We start from the raw sequence: 14,999 nt of genomic DNA, 5'->3' as shown, positions 1-14,999 counted from the left end.
TTTCGTCTGTTTTTGCCCTTCGATTGACTTATTCTTATTATCTTTACTCATCAAAATGGCTGCTCCTCAAGGATACCCTCTGCTGTGCTTGGAGAACCCTCTCCTTGGTGTGTGATACCCATTTCCTAGTGATTGTCCAACGGTTTACTGACGGAATCCTGCAAATAGACATTCAGGCTCGCGGGTATGAACAACTAGCGATTGCAAACGACCAAGTTCCACGGGCTGATATGGTTACGCAGTGATGCCGCTCTTCTCGAGAAGTATGGTCTGAAAGACAATGACGCTATTCTCGCCGAGGAGAACCACATGGGCCTCTACGAGGAGCTGCTCCAGCGTGACGCCAAGCTGATCCCCGGTGGTGCTGCTCAGAACACCGCTCGTGGTGCCCAGGTATGTTGCGATGCCTGAAGAAACCTTGAACTGGACAAGAGCGTTGAAGGTGTTGACAATCATCCTCAGTACATGCTCCCCGAGAACTCGGTTTTGTATATCGGCTGTGTTGGCAAGGACAAGTACGGCGAAACCCTCAAGAAGACCTGTGAGGAGGCTGGTGTCCACACCGAATACCGTGTCGACGATGTCCAGCCCACTGGCAAGTGCGGTGTTGTCATCACCGGCCACAACCGCAGCATGTGCACCCACCTCGCCGCCGCCAACGAGTACAAGATCGAGCACCTGAAGCAGCCCCAGATCTGGTCGCTTGTGGAGAAGGCCCAGGTCTTCTACGTCGGTGGCTACCACCTGACAGTCTCTGTCCCGGCCATCCTGGCCCTCGCGGAGGAGGCTGCCGCCAAGAACAAGGTACGGTAATATTTTGCAGGCAAAAAGAAAGGACATATACCTGACCAATCCACTGCATTCAGGTCTTCATGCTCTCGCTGTCTGCTCCCTTCATCCCGCAGTTCTTCAAGGAACAGCTGGACAGCGTCCTGCCTTACACCGACTACACCTTCTGCAACGAGACCGAGGCTCGTTCCTACGCCACGAGCCACGAGTGGGGCATTGAGGACGTCGTTGAGATCGCCAAGAAGCTCGCGCAGCTACCCAAGAAGAACACCCAGCGCCCCAGAATCGCTATCGTCACCCAGGGCACTTTGCCCACTGTGGTCGGCATTGCCTCGCCCAACGGTGATGTGCAGGTGAAGGAGTTCAATGTGCACGAGATCGCCAAGGAGGCCATTAACGACACCAACGGTGCCGGGTAAGCCATGCCATGACTGAAATACCCACCAATCTCATTTAATCCATGCTGACATACCCCCTAGTGACGCTTTCGCCGGTGGTTTCGTCGCTGGTATCCTCCAAGGCAAGTCTCTCGAAGACAGCATCGACATGGGCCAGTGGCTGGCCAGCAAGAGCATCCAGGAGCTGGGTCCCTCGTACGTTTTTTTTTTCTTTCTCTTTCCCCCTTTGTGTTTATCTTCCCGCTTTCGTTTTTGAGACAAACTCATCTGATACATTTGTGACAGGTACCCCTCCCCCAAGGTGACCTACACCCGCTCATAAACAAATCCTTCCTTGTACAGGGGAAAAGATAAGAGAAAAAACGATAACGAAAAGACTCGACGCACCTATTTCAACACCATAAATCTTCCTTCTGTGGAAGATCCTGTGCAATCTTTCAGTCCTAGGGACGGGATTTGCACTACTCGACTCTGGATGATTCAACCCTCTATACCCGATTTTCTTTTTTCCTATTTTCTTTTCTTTCGATGTCAACTTAACGTCTGAAATATTGAATTGAAGGCATTTTTCTTTTCTTTGGGAGCCTCGAAACTATCTACCCGTACTTGCCTTGGTTCCCTGGCCTGGTGCGACGAAAAGCAAGGGCTCCAAAACTTATAAGACAGGGAAGAAAAGAGTGTCTTGTTATCGACAACGATATCACGAATGGACGTGTTCGGATCTATCTTTTATTGAAATTGATCGTACAACATAAGTCTGGATTCGGATCGGCATAAGCCATTGATAGACACTGAATGCGGAATTAACTATTCAACTGACGTTGCGGTCAAGTCAAGACACATGATGCGCTCGCTCCTGATGTCGAGGCGAATAGCAGAAAAAGATATAAAGATAAGAGAGGGCATAAAAATCAAAACACTGCAACGTATCCGCAAATGAACATTGCGGGACCTTTTTCTTTTTTTCGGTATGAATATAAATCTCATTCCTATCATTCTTTCCTTCCTGTATCGCGTGTTGAACGCGCAGTTCCCATCGAAAATAAAAAGTGTTGTCACGAAGGGAAGGGAAACCGAGTGGTTTGCCGAGTTGCATAGGGGATGGATTTTCCCTCGAAGCATAGCAACAGGTCCACACATGTTTCCTGCGATGGTGTTAATAGAGAGCACAGAACCTGCGGCCCAAGAACTTCCTCTGTTACTAGGATCCCAGATGACTAGCAGACGAGCACGCAGTAATGCCCAGCTTGGGATGGGTGGGATGCCATGCAAAAGAGCGTATCAGCTTCCGCGACTGCGTAGATAGTCTCTCCCTGTGATGAAACAAGGGTACAGGCCAACCCGGTTGCGCACTTGATGGAAAACTCAAACCCAGCCGGGAAAGGGATGTGATAGTTATGGTTTTGCACAAAAGAATATACTGCCATGAAAGCGCCTTTCCTGGATGTCAGATCAACCTCCCTGGCCACAAGGAGGGGTCTGTCCGACGGCCCCAAGCTGGGCCGTTGACTTGCGATGTCCGACGATGCCTGAGCCGTAGTGGCCCGCTCCAGACGAAAGGGTGTTGGCGAGAAACGCATCGTTGGCCCATGATGGATTCACAAAACTGCTGGGAGGCTGCTGGCTGGAAATATCAAAAGCCCCGAACATCATTCGACCAGGATCCCGGTCCCAGCCGCTGCCAGCAGGATAGGATGGCGTGGCCGACATATTGGACGATGGCATAAATGTCGAGGGGACCGAGCCACTTGCACCCAGCGAGCTTGGAAATTGGGACTGGCCCATCAAACTGTGCCGGAGCATGAGCTCATTCGCAAGTTGGTCCTGGGATGAGGGACGTTCCGCAGAGTTGACATTTCCGGCCACCATGGGATGCATTGAGGGTTGCGGGCCTAGACCTGGTGGGGTTCGCGGAGAGGCTGTTTCTCGGAGAGGAGTAGAGGACGTGTTGTTCCAGATACTGGGGAAACTAGGCAGAGTGGGCAGCGGTGCATAGGACTGGGCTGATGGTACTCGAAGAGGGTCTGCCGCGCTGGCGCCAGGTGGACCGAGCCCAGGTGGTGGAGCAATAGGCGTGCCCAGCGATTGCAAGGCTTCTTCGCCGAATGGGAATGAACTAGCATTCGAGGGGATATTCGTGGGAGGTGTCGGCGTCGGGAGGTCCCCAGCTCCGTTCAGGAAAGCAAGTTGGTCTGGGACGGTGGGGGCATTCTCATATGTATCGGACTCGACCAGGCGTTCGACACCTTCAACAATACGGTGCATATTGGCGGACATGGAAGCAGACGCGGACTGAGAGCCATCAAACACGCTGCGAGCCTCTGCAGCAGAGTTCGAATCCTGAGTTGCTTGTGGGATATCCTCGCGTTCGACGCTAGCAGTCGAGAGTGCGTGCTGGTGACCATGGGGGCTGGAAAAGAATTGGGATGGCAATCCTTCTTCCTGATAGATAAATGTCTTTTTGTCTTGGTCATCTACGAGAACCACGGGGATTTTCTAGGATATGGTCAGCAATGTGGCGTGTAATTTTCGTGCAAATCCTTTCACATACATTTCTCACGACCAGGTCGAGACCATCGATCACGAATTCACGAACTCGATAAAGCATTTCGATGTTTGGGTGGTGTCTTTCCACTCCAGGGTCGTTCATTCGAGGTTTTGGCTGGTTGCCCGCACCGGCATATCGGCGAGAAGTGGCTTCTTGGTCCAGAGGCGCAAAACCCAGGCTCTCTTCATCTTCTTCCAAAAGGTAGTCGATTTCAGGAAGATGCACGACATCAAATGTAGATGCCAGGAGGGTCAAAGTGCCCGCGTAAATCTTCCAGAACTCCTTGATTTGGATCGAGAGAGACGAGTCCCTTTCCTCGCGCTGAGCAACTAGGAAGTCACTAATCGTGAGAAGCCAGGAGCTGTAATTCCGCAGTGCCGGCAGAATTCGGCGTGCCACGACAGTGACTTTATCCGGACCATTGATGGCATCTTTGATGTCTGAGTCCTCACCGGCAAAGCGTTCCAATTCTACCAACAAGATCTGCAGAAGGGTGAAGAAGGTTTTCACATTGATCCGCTGGAAGAAGACGCGCGCATTGGAGACCGATTCCTCTGGTTTTCGGGTTAGAATTGGCCTGGTAATATCATCCATGTTACCAGCACTTACCGATAGACCGAGTACGAGCAAAATCCTCCGCAGCAACATTGACCAAGCAGAATTTCTGAAGCGTTCCTTCAAGCGAGCGCTCTCGGATGTCAACTGCGAGTTGGCTTAAAACTTCACTCTCCAACTCGTCATGCTCCGGGAAATCGGTGCCTTTGTAGCACTTGGCATGCAGATAAACGAACCAGGGAGCCAGGGCTCTGCCTGGAATACCAGAATCTTCAGGACGGATCAGTTCCCGTTTTGCCCATGCATTCATAATTTTTCTGAACTCGATTTCCAAATTGCCCTTGGCAGATGGATGAGGCTCTTGAGCGGACAAGGCGCGATAGAGATGGTAGGTGGCGCGCAGATGGTTGCTATCAGCAAGCGCAATCACCGCCAACTGGTTGTGTGATACACCCGACGCGGGGTATATCACCGACGCCAAATCATAGTATCCAATCGCGGGTCCCCAGTTACGCTCATTGATCACAAGCTCGGTTTCCCGATAGCGGGAGAGGTCTCCGAGTCGAATGAGCGTCGCGTGACAGGATTGGAGGATACGCTTGCGCAGGTCATGGGGGACACTGGGAGTTGACTGCGTCGACAAATCTAAGAAACAACACGTGAGAAACCATGACATTTGGAGCGCAAGAACCAAGGTATTCACTTACTCTCAAAGTTGAACTTTTGCGCCACTTTCTCCAACTCCACTATTCCCCCGAAGTGCGACGACAGATGCTGGATGTAACCGCGGTAGAATCGCTGGCTCGACTTGATGAAATCCAGATAGTGTTTCTCAAGTTTGCGTTTTTCAACCGGCCTTTTCTTGGTATTCTCGTCGCGATAGCGAGACAGCAGCTTGCGAAACCGGTTGTTAAGTTTCAGATGCGCATCCCACAGACGACCCTCCACATCGGTGTCGCGGGCGGTGTCAAAGTCCAGAAGAATGGCATTTTGGCAAGCGGTGCGAAACCTGTACAATGAAGAGAGGACTGTGTTAGACTGGATATGCGCATAGTCGAAAGACACTCGTGGAGTCGTGGTACTAACTCAGACAGAAAGTGCGAGATCTCCGCGAAGGTGGGCTCTTTCTCGGCGAGGCATTTGAACAGCTCGCTTTCGGCTTCAAGCGCAATTCTGTATGATACAGTAGAGTCAGATCATGCCCACAATTGAACTCTCCAAGGACCGAGAATGAGAGAACACTGACTGCCACGAATCGTGGAACGAGGGCGCCATGCTCAGGTAGTGATGTTGGCCCGTTGACCCCCACCGTTGACCTCGCCTGTCAGATGGCTATGGCTGGCTGGAAGTCGGGCGACAGCAGTGGACAAGCCATCAGTAGGACCGATGGGGCGCACGAGGGAAGAAGCAAGTAGAAGAGGTCGCAGTCGTGCAAAACGAAGTGTGAGCGCGGAACGTCAACGGGGAAAATGCGAGTGGAATTCCCCTGTGGCGCAGCTGATTGGGTGGCTGGGTTCAAGCCATCTCCCGCTTCTACACCCGCGATCTCTCCACTTTTCGACGGAACATCGGCCATTGAATTTGAGGATTTCTCTCTCTAGAGGGGTCGGAGAAGATGACTGTGTGTCTGGATGGTCTGGATAGCCTGCCATGAATAACTCTCGGCGACCATCCTCCGCCAAGTCGACCTGTCACATCCTCAACAAACTGATCGGCAAACACCATGCTGAAGCGTTCTCGAAGCCCCTCGAGGTCTCCATCCCTCGAGCCCGAGTCCCGCTCAACGTCCTCGATATCCTTGGGTACTGTCACATCACCGGAGCGTGCTAAGATCCTCCACCGTGACCCGGATCCCGTCTCCGAAGTAATGCATTGTTCCTTACCGCCTCACCGAGAAACGCTCTCGTTTGGGTCCTACGAGGACTACGAAGTCCATTACTTGCAGGCGCATGCCAATCGCTGTTCTGAGTGTAGCAGGAACTTTCCAACAGGCCACTTGCTTAGCCTGCACATCGAAGAGACCCACGATGCGCTCATGATGGCTCGGAGGGCACGTGGGGAGAAGACGGTGAGTTGAAGCGATACCCCCCACAAAACTGAGAAGACACAAAAAGTGCTCATAGAGTTACCGGTATAGTATGGATGCTTCATTGAGACATGCGAGCGGAAATGCTCTACGCCCCAGAAACGGAAGCTCCATCTAATTGACAAGCATATGTTTCCTCGAGTGAGTTTCTTCCTAGGTTGGTATGTCTGGACCTTGCTGACCGGGGCTAGACATATAATTTCTGGATTGTCAATGATGGTATCGATCGACAGACCTCATTATTGAGACCGTTGAATAGCCACCGCCGCCGCCTTTCAACTACATCCTCTGCCCAAGAAGGCAGACTGCGGCGCCGAAGCTCGGCAGCCCAATCGAATCCTCCGGCAACGGCGTCCCAGCCATCAGAGCCTCCGTCGGAGGCATCAAATGAAATGGACATTGATCAATTGGAACAGTCCATGTCGGCTCTACGGTTTGTGCCCGCAAGCGTGACAAGGAATCAAACGAGGGTGCCTCGCAGTCAGACCTGAATGCTGGCTACTTATGCTTTACCATTTCTTTCTGAAAGCTTCCAAGCTTTATGACCACACGAAGCATAATCAATTCAACCCTAATATCAAAGAGTATTTGAGCACGGGAAATGTGTTGAAAATGGTACCTTTAGTCCTTTGGACCATGCTTGTAACCACCACAATGAATGTAGTGAGGGTCTGATTTCTAGAGGGAGAGATACCGACAAAGGATGTTTCTATCCTTCCCTTTAAGGCAGCTGCCTGCCCTCTTAGGTCGCTCTCTCTCACCTCTCACCTCTTTCTTGCTCTCCCCTCACCCACACCACGATCCTCATTCATCCTCTCTCCTTTTAGCGGACAGAGCGTTTCAACCATGTCCAGCAGAGAAATGGATTCGGCCCAAACCAAGAAACGTCTGGCTCTCGAAGAGGCCGGCGGGATCTCGAAAAGGGTGTGGAAAACAGGGCTTCCCGTTCGCTCAGCCGTACTTACGCCATATATTGCCATACGCCGGCTAGTTAGTAGTTGGCTAGATGACCACCAGCGAATCCTGGCTGTTGTATATCGGTGCTCACCATTTTTTTGTGATTCGTTGGGGCAGCGAGCATCCAATGTCCCATCCTGTTGCAGACCGAGTAGACACCGCTGCGTGCAGAAATTATTGTCATCCGGGCGCGATTGGCCACCTCGTGTGCTCTTGGGGGTCGTTTGCCGAGTGGGCATCGATCGTTGAGTTGGTGGGGAAGCACCCTTGGCGCTCTAACGGGCCACATTGATCTGATGTTGTGACAGTGTGTTCTGTTCATCCGAATGGATGATTGGACACAATAAGCATTATTTTTGTATTGGACATACGATTTATAAGGATGCAACATACCACATATGCAGGACTTACTGCATTGTTAAATTTTGGGTCTTCTTGGAGAGGACATTTTCCTCCCGTAGCCTCGAATAGATGTCTTAATCAAGGGAAATTTGCATTTTTGGAAGGCCTGTATGTTTCACTATACTTAAGGACACCCCTGCCAGTGTATCCTGCATAAAGTATGAGGAATACTGACCTAAGTCTTCTGAAAATATTAACTAACAGAACAATTTCAAGCCATATAGATACCATGTGTGAGGATTGTCTAGACCTCACCTGCAATAGTATCCCAACAGAGTATTGAATCGGCGTCTGGTAGGGTTCCTTGATTAAGGATACTAGATCAACTGCTACTTACTTCTCGCCTTCTAATCAGCTGTGGGAGGTGAAATCTGTCAGAGTTATATCTCACATGTCCTGCTCGGCTTAGAACAGAAACGTGCATAATATTAAACGTTCTATACGGGTTTTTGATTACCTAAATAGTGTACCCGCAGGTCCTCCTCACGCAAGGACTTGATTTTCAAGCGAGTCATCTTCTATCCAATATCATTAAGCACTACACCTCTCCTCCGAGGCTATGCACGGTACTCCTCTCGTCATGCTAATGAAAGACCTTCAAGAGAAAAACTATTACGCAATTTCCCCCTTCTTTCCTCCCAGGAAACCAGATTTGTTATGCGACCCGAAGGAATAAGCAGGCAGTCTTGAATTCTATACCTTGTATTTTCTGGCCACTGTTTCAAGGAACCTGAGACGTATTAGGGTGGAGAAGAGGTTAACTCAAGTAGATATTCAGCGAACTAGAGAGTCATCACACTTGAAAGACCGGGAATCTGTGTTCTGTCTGTGACTATTCTGCCGTCCCGGCTTCATCCCACAGCTGTAGCTAGCTGAACTGAGAAAGTGCTATCCCTCTCAAAGCATGAGCAGCACTAGGTTTGCCAATTATAGAAGATATAGGTATCACGGTCACTGTCAATCCGGGATAGATCGTCCTGTCGGGCCAGGCATCTCCTATATTATGCTTTGGACTAGCATTATAATGACGTTTGGTGAATGACAATGGTGCCCGATGGATGTGATGTGAAGGTGGAGACACTGTTAGAACTGATGTTAAATAGGGCAGCTTCTCCCTGTATGATAGAATCTCATCTTCATCTTTGTGTGACCGTTATTTTTGCGATATTGGTTTTATTTATCACAAGATGGATGCTTCATCTTATTTTCTAGATGAATTTTCTTTTCCTCCACAAGTTATTTCCTTTTTCCAACGTTATAATGATATTGAAGATGAAGATGCGTTGATAGGCTTTTTGCTTCGTTTTAGGAAGGAGGCATTTAAAGAGTAAGTCTTTATTTATACTTTCTTCTTCTAGGATATTAATGAATACCATTAGGCATCCCTATCCTTGTATAGGAATGTTCTTGTTTCTTGAATTTCGGATGTCCAAATGCCCAGTGTACCACGAAGTGGTCCACCGAGTGAGCATGGGCCAGAAAATCCTTGATATCGGTTGTTGTTTTGGTCAGGACTTGAGACGACTTGCCCTCGACGCTGGGCGTTCGGATGTGTTGTTCGGTCTCGAGTACCGCAGCCGCTTTGTCGAACTTGGTCTTGACCTCTTCAAAGATCGGGATACTTTTCAGTCGTCCATCTTTTCTGGTGATGTTTTCGATGAAAGCTTCATTGAATCGATAATCAGTTCGGTTGGTCGATTCGATGTTCTATATGTTGGCAGCTTGTTTCATCTTTTTGGTGTGGAGCAGCAGCGCCAATTGGTACGGATTCTGTTTCGCCTGTTGAAGTCGGACTTTCTTATTTTTGGAAGGGCTTACAGCGGAGACTCTGTTGATTTGGGCGGAGCTGGGTTTCTGAATGGTGTTCCCAGTGATCAGCTCCAGCAGATGTTTGAGTCGGCTAGCCCTGGCCCTGTTTCATGTGAGATGGCTCTTGATTCTTACGAGTATAAGGGTGGTGGAGATGCTTTCAAGCGTTTCCTACCGCAGGGCTCGAAAGAATTGGTATTCAGTGTTCGATCGTTTTGATTCTGTTGTGATCTTGAATTCTGCTGAGTCTGCAGTGGGTGCCCAGTAACAGCTGGAGGAGCGAAGCCTGCGAGCAACGCGAGCATAACACGAGAAAGATTGATATATGGGGTTTGCTTGTCGTTTATCAATTAAGTCCATAATCGCGTCAGAAATAAGTTTTACTTTCTGCAGGCAGCTGCGATTCCGTACCCTGCTGTCTGATGTCGGTACTGACAGCGCTGGTGCTCTAACTTGGGTGACCAAGGCCCAGATCTCTATTCGTATCTAATAACACGGAACTAGACCCGGCCGCAGACTCTTCGGTAGGTAGCGGACGCCATCCCGGAACGCGGTGGTTAGCCGCAGGGTGTCATGGAGCATCTCCAATCGCTGTCGCATGGTCTCTGGGAGACGATGATTATGTTCAATTACTAGGAAAAACTGTCAACTTCTGTTGCTTTGCACGCCATTTCGTCGCATGCGCAATATACCGGAGGCGGTTTACTGATTCCATTCTTCCACTTCTGCTATTGTTGATATAACCGTGGCTATCTCTGTCAGCACATCCTTTTGATGCGGCCATGGAGAAGCTTCTGGAGAACGCCAGCTTGGATTATTGTATGATCAGATTCAGAAAGTTGCACTGGCACCCCATGTACGTAATAGCAGATACTGCTATGCTCCCGGCGCTCTATGCCTGCGGATTTCAACTCGTGAACCACGTCAATCCAACTTGGCGATATAGCTCTGCAATCAGCAGATCCAGCCAGACATAGCTGACGCCAGCCAAAGGATTCGCTAATAATCTCCTTGACGACATCGCTAACTAAATGAATATTGAGATATCGCGAGAGACTCTCCTTTCACTGAACGACAGTCGCGTACATGGATAACAGGTCCTGAATGGATGATAATGTTTCCTCTCTGGCTGAAAAGCCGCAGGTGAATATTACTGTAACAACTCATAAAGTTAAGGTCGCAGTGATCGAGTTCAGAGGCTGAGGAAAGCCTGGTTTAGGAGTCAGAGATCATTTTGGAACAATTATGTCCGGGAAATCGCGTATTCAACTCCCTGATATGGCAGGGTGTGCGAGTCTTTTAACCTGTAGGGGTGTTTCCTATCGTCCGTGGTATAATGATCGCGGAGTCGTATCAAAGCCATGCCAGTAAAACTCCACCCGAGATATAATGGAAGAGGCCGAGTAGCCGGCCATCATTCTGTTCCAAGACCGGTGGTGGCCTCCGCGAAAGGCTCAAAAGATGCGAAGTCCCATTTTCGGGGGTTTTGTAGTCGCGCCGTAAGACAAGTCCGGCCTCAAAGTCACGACGGAAGCCCTCAATAGTCCCCACGGTGGGAGTTTTACCTATTCGACCCTTCATACCCCTCGCCACAAACTCCATGAAGCCTTTGTATGACGGGATGTTCGGTGGTGAGCAGGCCTTTGGGTGTAACATGATGAATCTGGAGGGCTAGATTAATAGAATGACGTTTGGAATATTGATATTTTAAGATTATTTAGAGAGAATATTTTGAAGTTAAATAAATAGACTACCGAAAAGGGTATAAAAAGGGTTTAGAAGAGGGTCAAGCAATGGTAGAGAGGTGCAAGTGCTATAATGGAAGTAGTGGAGAGGTGGAAGAGAAAGAGTCTAGGGGGATGACAGATATTTTAAAACCCTCACCCTACTCAGACACAAACAAGACAAAGAACAAATTTTAAACAAACGCCAGACTCAGAGGGGCCAACATCCATAAGATGACCCAGAGGGGAGGGCGCATAAGCATCGGGGTATAGAGAGCAACGAAAACCATAGTACACATACAAAAGAACACGCGCAAAAGAAATAACCATCCCAGGTGCCTCCCAACCACCAGTATATACAAAACTCCCAAATCATATCCATCAGAAAATCATGCCGTCAATAGCGTCATTATATGACCATGTCGGCCATTAGTTCAGCAGGCGTGTTTACCGAGTCAGCCTTCCAGTAGATCGGCATAAGCATCCAAGCTTGATCCGACCAGATCCACAATAGCCCAGCTAGTATTGCCCTTGAACGTCCGGGCCCAGACACGGACAATAGCAACACTGAGCTGCCGTACCTTGAACGAATCGGCCATGAACTCCAAGTCAGGAGCTCCCGGCGGATCAACAGCCATTTCGGTTTCATCCATCATGCTCTTAATCCACAAGAGCAGCTTCCGCTCATGCTCTGACAACCTCTGCTCGGGCTGTGTCGCGGGGATGGCAAGTAGCCACCGGCTGAGCAGAAACGCGCATTCTAGACTGCAAAGAGAGTGCTGGATGCTCCAAAAGAACGAATGGGTCCGAGCGACGAAGTCGATTCCTAGTCGCACTGGAATTGAAAGCGCATGGGCCGAGTGCAGCAACGCCATTATCAGCCGTGGGCTGCGCGCAATGGGCGGTGATTCACTCAGGGCCCCTGCGATTTGCACCGGGTCTTGAGTGATAAGGTGACGACACGGACCCAGATCGACGTGCAATCGAATATACGCGAGTCCCAAAAGAGCCGTTGATGTGAATGCAATGGGGCCCGCAGGATTCTGGGGGTCGATGCTGGATTCTGGCGTGCGTTTCCACAGCGCCTTCCACGCATTCAACGAATTGTCCAGCACGTTCAGGTCATCCTGTCTCAAACTCGTGCCCTGCATATTGGGGGCAGACAGACAAAGCTGTCGCGCAAAGAATATCTGCTGGATAATTGCATGGATAAGGATATAATTTCCAAGGGGTGATATCGGTGTCGATGGAAGCGACGTGGCTGATTTCAGAAAGAGTCGAGCAAATGCTTCCTGAAAAGGGACCTCTGACCCTTGTCGGATCCGGTGAAGTCGTCGCCATTGGGTCGCATTGTTCGCCTTCCACAAGTCATGGGAAGAGGGCATGTTCAACCTCAGCTCCCCGTTCAGGACCAGGGGAGGGATGTTGTACATGATCGAATGAAGATTGAAAAAACAGTACACAATGAGCTTCGTTCTCCGGTTACCTTCCCGTCGAACCCATTCTTCCCAGCCGATGGGCTCTGAGGTAGGTGCCGGTTCTGACAAGCCATGTTCCCGAACGAGTCTGGCCAGGGTGCTTTGAAGCGAGAGAATTTCCCGCAATAGTTCCGGATGCCGCTCCCAGGATGCGAATACTGTCAGCAGCAAAAATGTCCGGATTACTTCCATATGAGCGTCTGAGTCATCAGGCGTATATATCGATGCGTTGATGGGGGGATTGGGCATATGTTGATGCTGCTGGAACGGGCTGCTCGCTGCGTTGGAAATCGAAGACCCGCGAGAGTTATGGAATCCCGAAGGGGGAGAGATATAATTCCACGTGGGATAGGGCACTTGCTTGCTATCTCTGCGGCGGAGCCGTTCCAAGAGGATAGCTTTGGCAGCATGGAAAAGTTCAATACCTCGGTTATTTTCGAACCGATAGTGTGAACCAGCCGCTGCCAGTGCCAGTGTCAGCTCAGGCGAGCACTTGGCAACTGACAGTGTGGGGACATGAACAAACGGAAGATGTTCATTCAATCCGTTGATGTATCCCGCAAAGAAACGAGAGAGCGCGTGTCGGGAGGGCGGGACAAACCCCTTCGGCAGAACAAAGGAGAAATCTTCAAGCTTCGATACGAATACTTGACGCTCCGTATTCGATATGTCCCATGCCGGCCGGGTGGATTCGTCTGAAAGGCCGATTCGATCGTCAATTTCGTGAGATTCGGGTTGCAAGGACGGTAGCCGTGACCCAAAATTGGAGAAAGAAGGCTGTTCATCGACTCGCGGGTCATTGATGAGATCTCCACCGAGTCTCGCAGATATGGTTGGTTCCCGAGGAGTGGGTTTCGAGTCAATGGACATGTTTTGCGGCAACATGGGTTCCTCGACCGACGAGAACACCCCCGAGTCCCAATCAGATGATAGACCCACACTCTCCAAGAACACCGTGAAGTCTTGAACGGGATCTCCGAGATCAGTGAGGTCAAGAATTGACGGCTCTACTCCATAGCTGTCGGTAATTGTCCTATCCTGGGACTGAGGAATCGATTGAGAGGAAGGACCAACGGAGTGCGAAGGTTTTCGGATTGATTCCAAGCTCTCCTGCTCTCCTTCCAGCGCGACATGACTTGCTGCATGCGATAAAAGATTCAAATCGTAGCCCCAAGATGGATTGAAGTGCGTGGTTTCAACTATGGGTGGGGGCTGGACTTGTACTTCGGGCGGGTGCGGCACTTGAGTATGGACGGGGATAGCGTCGGCAAGCTCTAGCATGCGCGATTCCTGGTGGGCAGGCGGGATAATGGTGGATTGGATGGGAATGTCATGGTTATTATCGATATTTTTGTACGAACGATGCTCACGATTTGCTGCACTCTCGGCGGGATGGACTAATCGCTCATGTCGCACCAAGAGGTCACTGCGCCAGATGAGATTGATCAGCGATTGGCGCACTCGTCCCTGGGGCAATGGGCCAGCCTACCTTCGCGCGAAGGACTTGGAGCATATGTCACATGAGAAGGGCTTCTCTTTGGTATCTGTTGTCCGACATAAGAAACAGAATTCCCAAGGACATTATAGGGTTACTCAACGGGTGCGGAGATGGCGTTGGAGATGTTCCAGGCGCGCAAACGATCGACTGCAATACTCGCAAGATAAGGACTTTCGGTGAGCGGCTCCTTTCTTTTTGATCTTGGCTGACTTGTCGTCCTCCATCGTTGGGGGGTTTGGGGGGGATGGGGAAGAAAGAGAGGGGAAAGATTTTGACCGAGCGGGGAAGACTGTGGGGATGAGGGGAGTCACGTGGTTCCGGGACGAGACGCAACGAACGAGGAGTTTATGCTGGCCGAGGCAGAGGACTAGAGGAAGACAAGTTCCTGAGAGAAAGGGAATTGAATGGCCTTTGGAGATGGGGACTGGGAGGGGGTGTCGACCCCCCAGGTTCGATAATGCAAACGTCTCCACTGCGGAGAGGAACACAGAGATCGAGATCACTGTGGGTATAGATTCATAATTATAAATATAGTACTTAAAATCCATTTCTGGGGGAATTTACTAGCTACTATCGCAGTAGTAAATTTGGTGATGTGAAGAATTCTATGTCGACTCGTATGGCTTCCAGGTAGAGTAGGGCAGAGTAGGGCACAGTAGGGCAAAAAGTGGATGGAACATGGCCGAAACCAATTCTCCGGGAAAAGAACGCAGATTGCGTCCATGAGGGTTGATCATTTATCCAGTCTGTAATTT

At 50.1% G+C, this 14,999-nt stretch overlaps 6 protein-coding genes across 6 annotated transcripts; 3 read left to right on the top strand and 3 right to left on the bottom strand.

Annotated features, from left to right (window-relative positions):
- Positions 1–55: 55 nt before the first annotated feature.
- Positions 56–1,509, top strand: NUU61_001869 (adenosine kinase; the record flags this gene model as incomplete). Its single annotated transcript, XM_056652451.1, has 7 exons — positions 56–107; positions 169–184; positions 243–393; positions 463–804; positions 867–1,204; positions 1,269–1,382; positions 1,473–1,509. The coding sequence occupies 7 exons, from the start codon at positions 56–58 to the stop codon at positions 1,507–1,509; spliced, it is 1,050 nt and encodes a 349-aa protein (XP_056513518.1).
- A 1,130-nt stretch (positions 1,510–2,639) lies between these two features.
- NUU61_001868 (uncharacterized protein) lies at positions 2,640–5,565 on the bottom strand (the record flags this gene model as incomplete). Its single annotated transcript, XM_056652450.1, has 6 exons — positions 2,640–3,683; positions 3,739–4,289; positions 4,345–4,935; positions 4,998–5,299; positions 5,377–5,463; positions 5,537–5,565. 6 exons carry the CDS (start codon positions 5,563–5,565, stop codon positions 2,640–2,642), a joined length of 2,604 nt encoding a protein of 867 aa, XP_056513517.1.
- A 448-nt stretch (positions 5,566–6,013) lies between these two features.
- Positions 6,014–6,867, top strand: NUU61_001867 (Zinc finger C2H2; the record flags this gene model as incomplete). Its single annotated transcript, XM_056652449.1, has 3 exons — positions 6,014–6,358; positions 6,428–6,517; positions 6,568–6,867. 3 exons carry the CDS (start codon positions 6,014–6,016, stop codon positions 6,865–6,867), a joined length of 735 nt encoding a protein of 244 aa, XP_056513516.1.
- A 2,338-nt stretch (positions 6,868–9,205) lies between these two features.
- NUU61_001866 (class I SAM-dependent methyltransferase) lies at positions 9,206–9,763 on the top strand (the record flags this gene model as incomplete). The annotated part of the gene is made up of 1 exon (XM_056652448.1): positions 9,206–9,763. One exon carries the CDS (start codon positions 9,206–9,208, stop codon positions 9,761–9,763), a length of 558 nt encoding a protein of 185 aa, XP_056513515.1.
- A 1,134-nt stretch (positions 9,764–10,897) lies between these two features.
- NUU61_001865 (uncharacterized protein) lies at positions 10,898–11,200 on the bottom strand (the record flags this gene model as incomplete). Its single annotated transcript, XM_056652447.1, has 1 exon — positions 10,898–11,200. The coding sequence occupies one exon, from the start codon at positions 11,198–11,200 to the stop codon at positions 10,898–10,900; it is 303 nt and encodes a 100-aa protein (XP_056513514.1).
- Positions 11,201–11,723: 523 nt separating this feature from the next.
- On the bottom strand, positions 11,724–14,468 carry NUU61_001864 (uncharacterized protein; the record flags this gene model as incomplete). Its single annotated transcript, XM_056652446.1, has 2 exons — positions 11,724–14,206; positions 14,345–14,468. The coding sequence occupies 2 exons, from the start codon at positions 14,466–14,468 to the stop codon at positions 11,724–11,726; spliced, it is 2,607 nt and encodes an 868-aa protein (XP_056513513.1).
- Positions 14,469–14,999: the final 531 nt, after the last annotated feature.

Source organism: Penicillium alfredii (genome assembly GCF_028826965.1).
Source record: "Penicillium alfredii strain IBT 34128 chromosome Unknown utg000004l_segment0_segment0, whole genome shotgun sequence".
Classification (NCBI taxonomy): domain Eukaryota; kingdom Fungi; phylum Ascomycota; class Eurotiomycetes; order Eurotiales; family Aspergillaceae; genus Penicillium; species Penicillium alfredii.
Note: the sequence above shows the minus strand (reverse complement) of the source record. Positions and strands in the feature narration are given on the sequence as shown.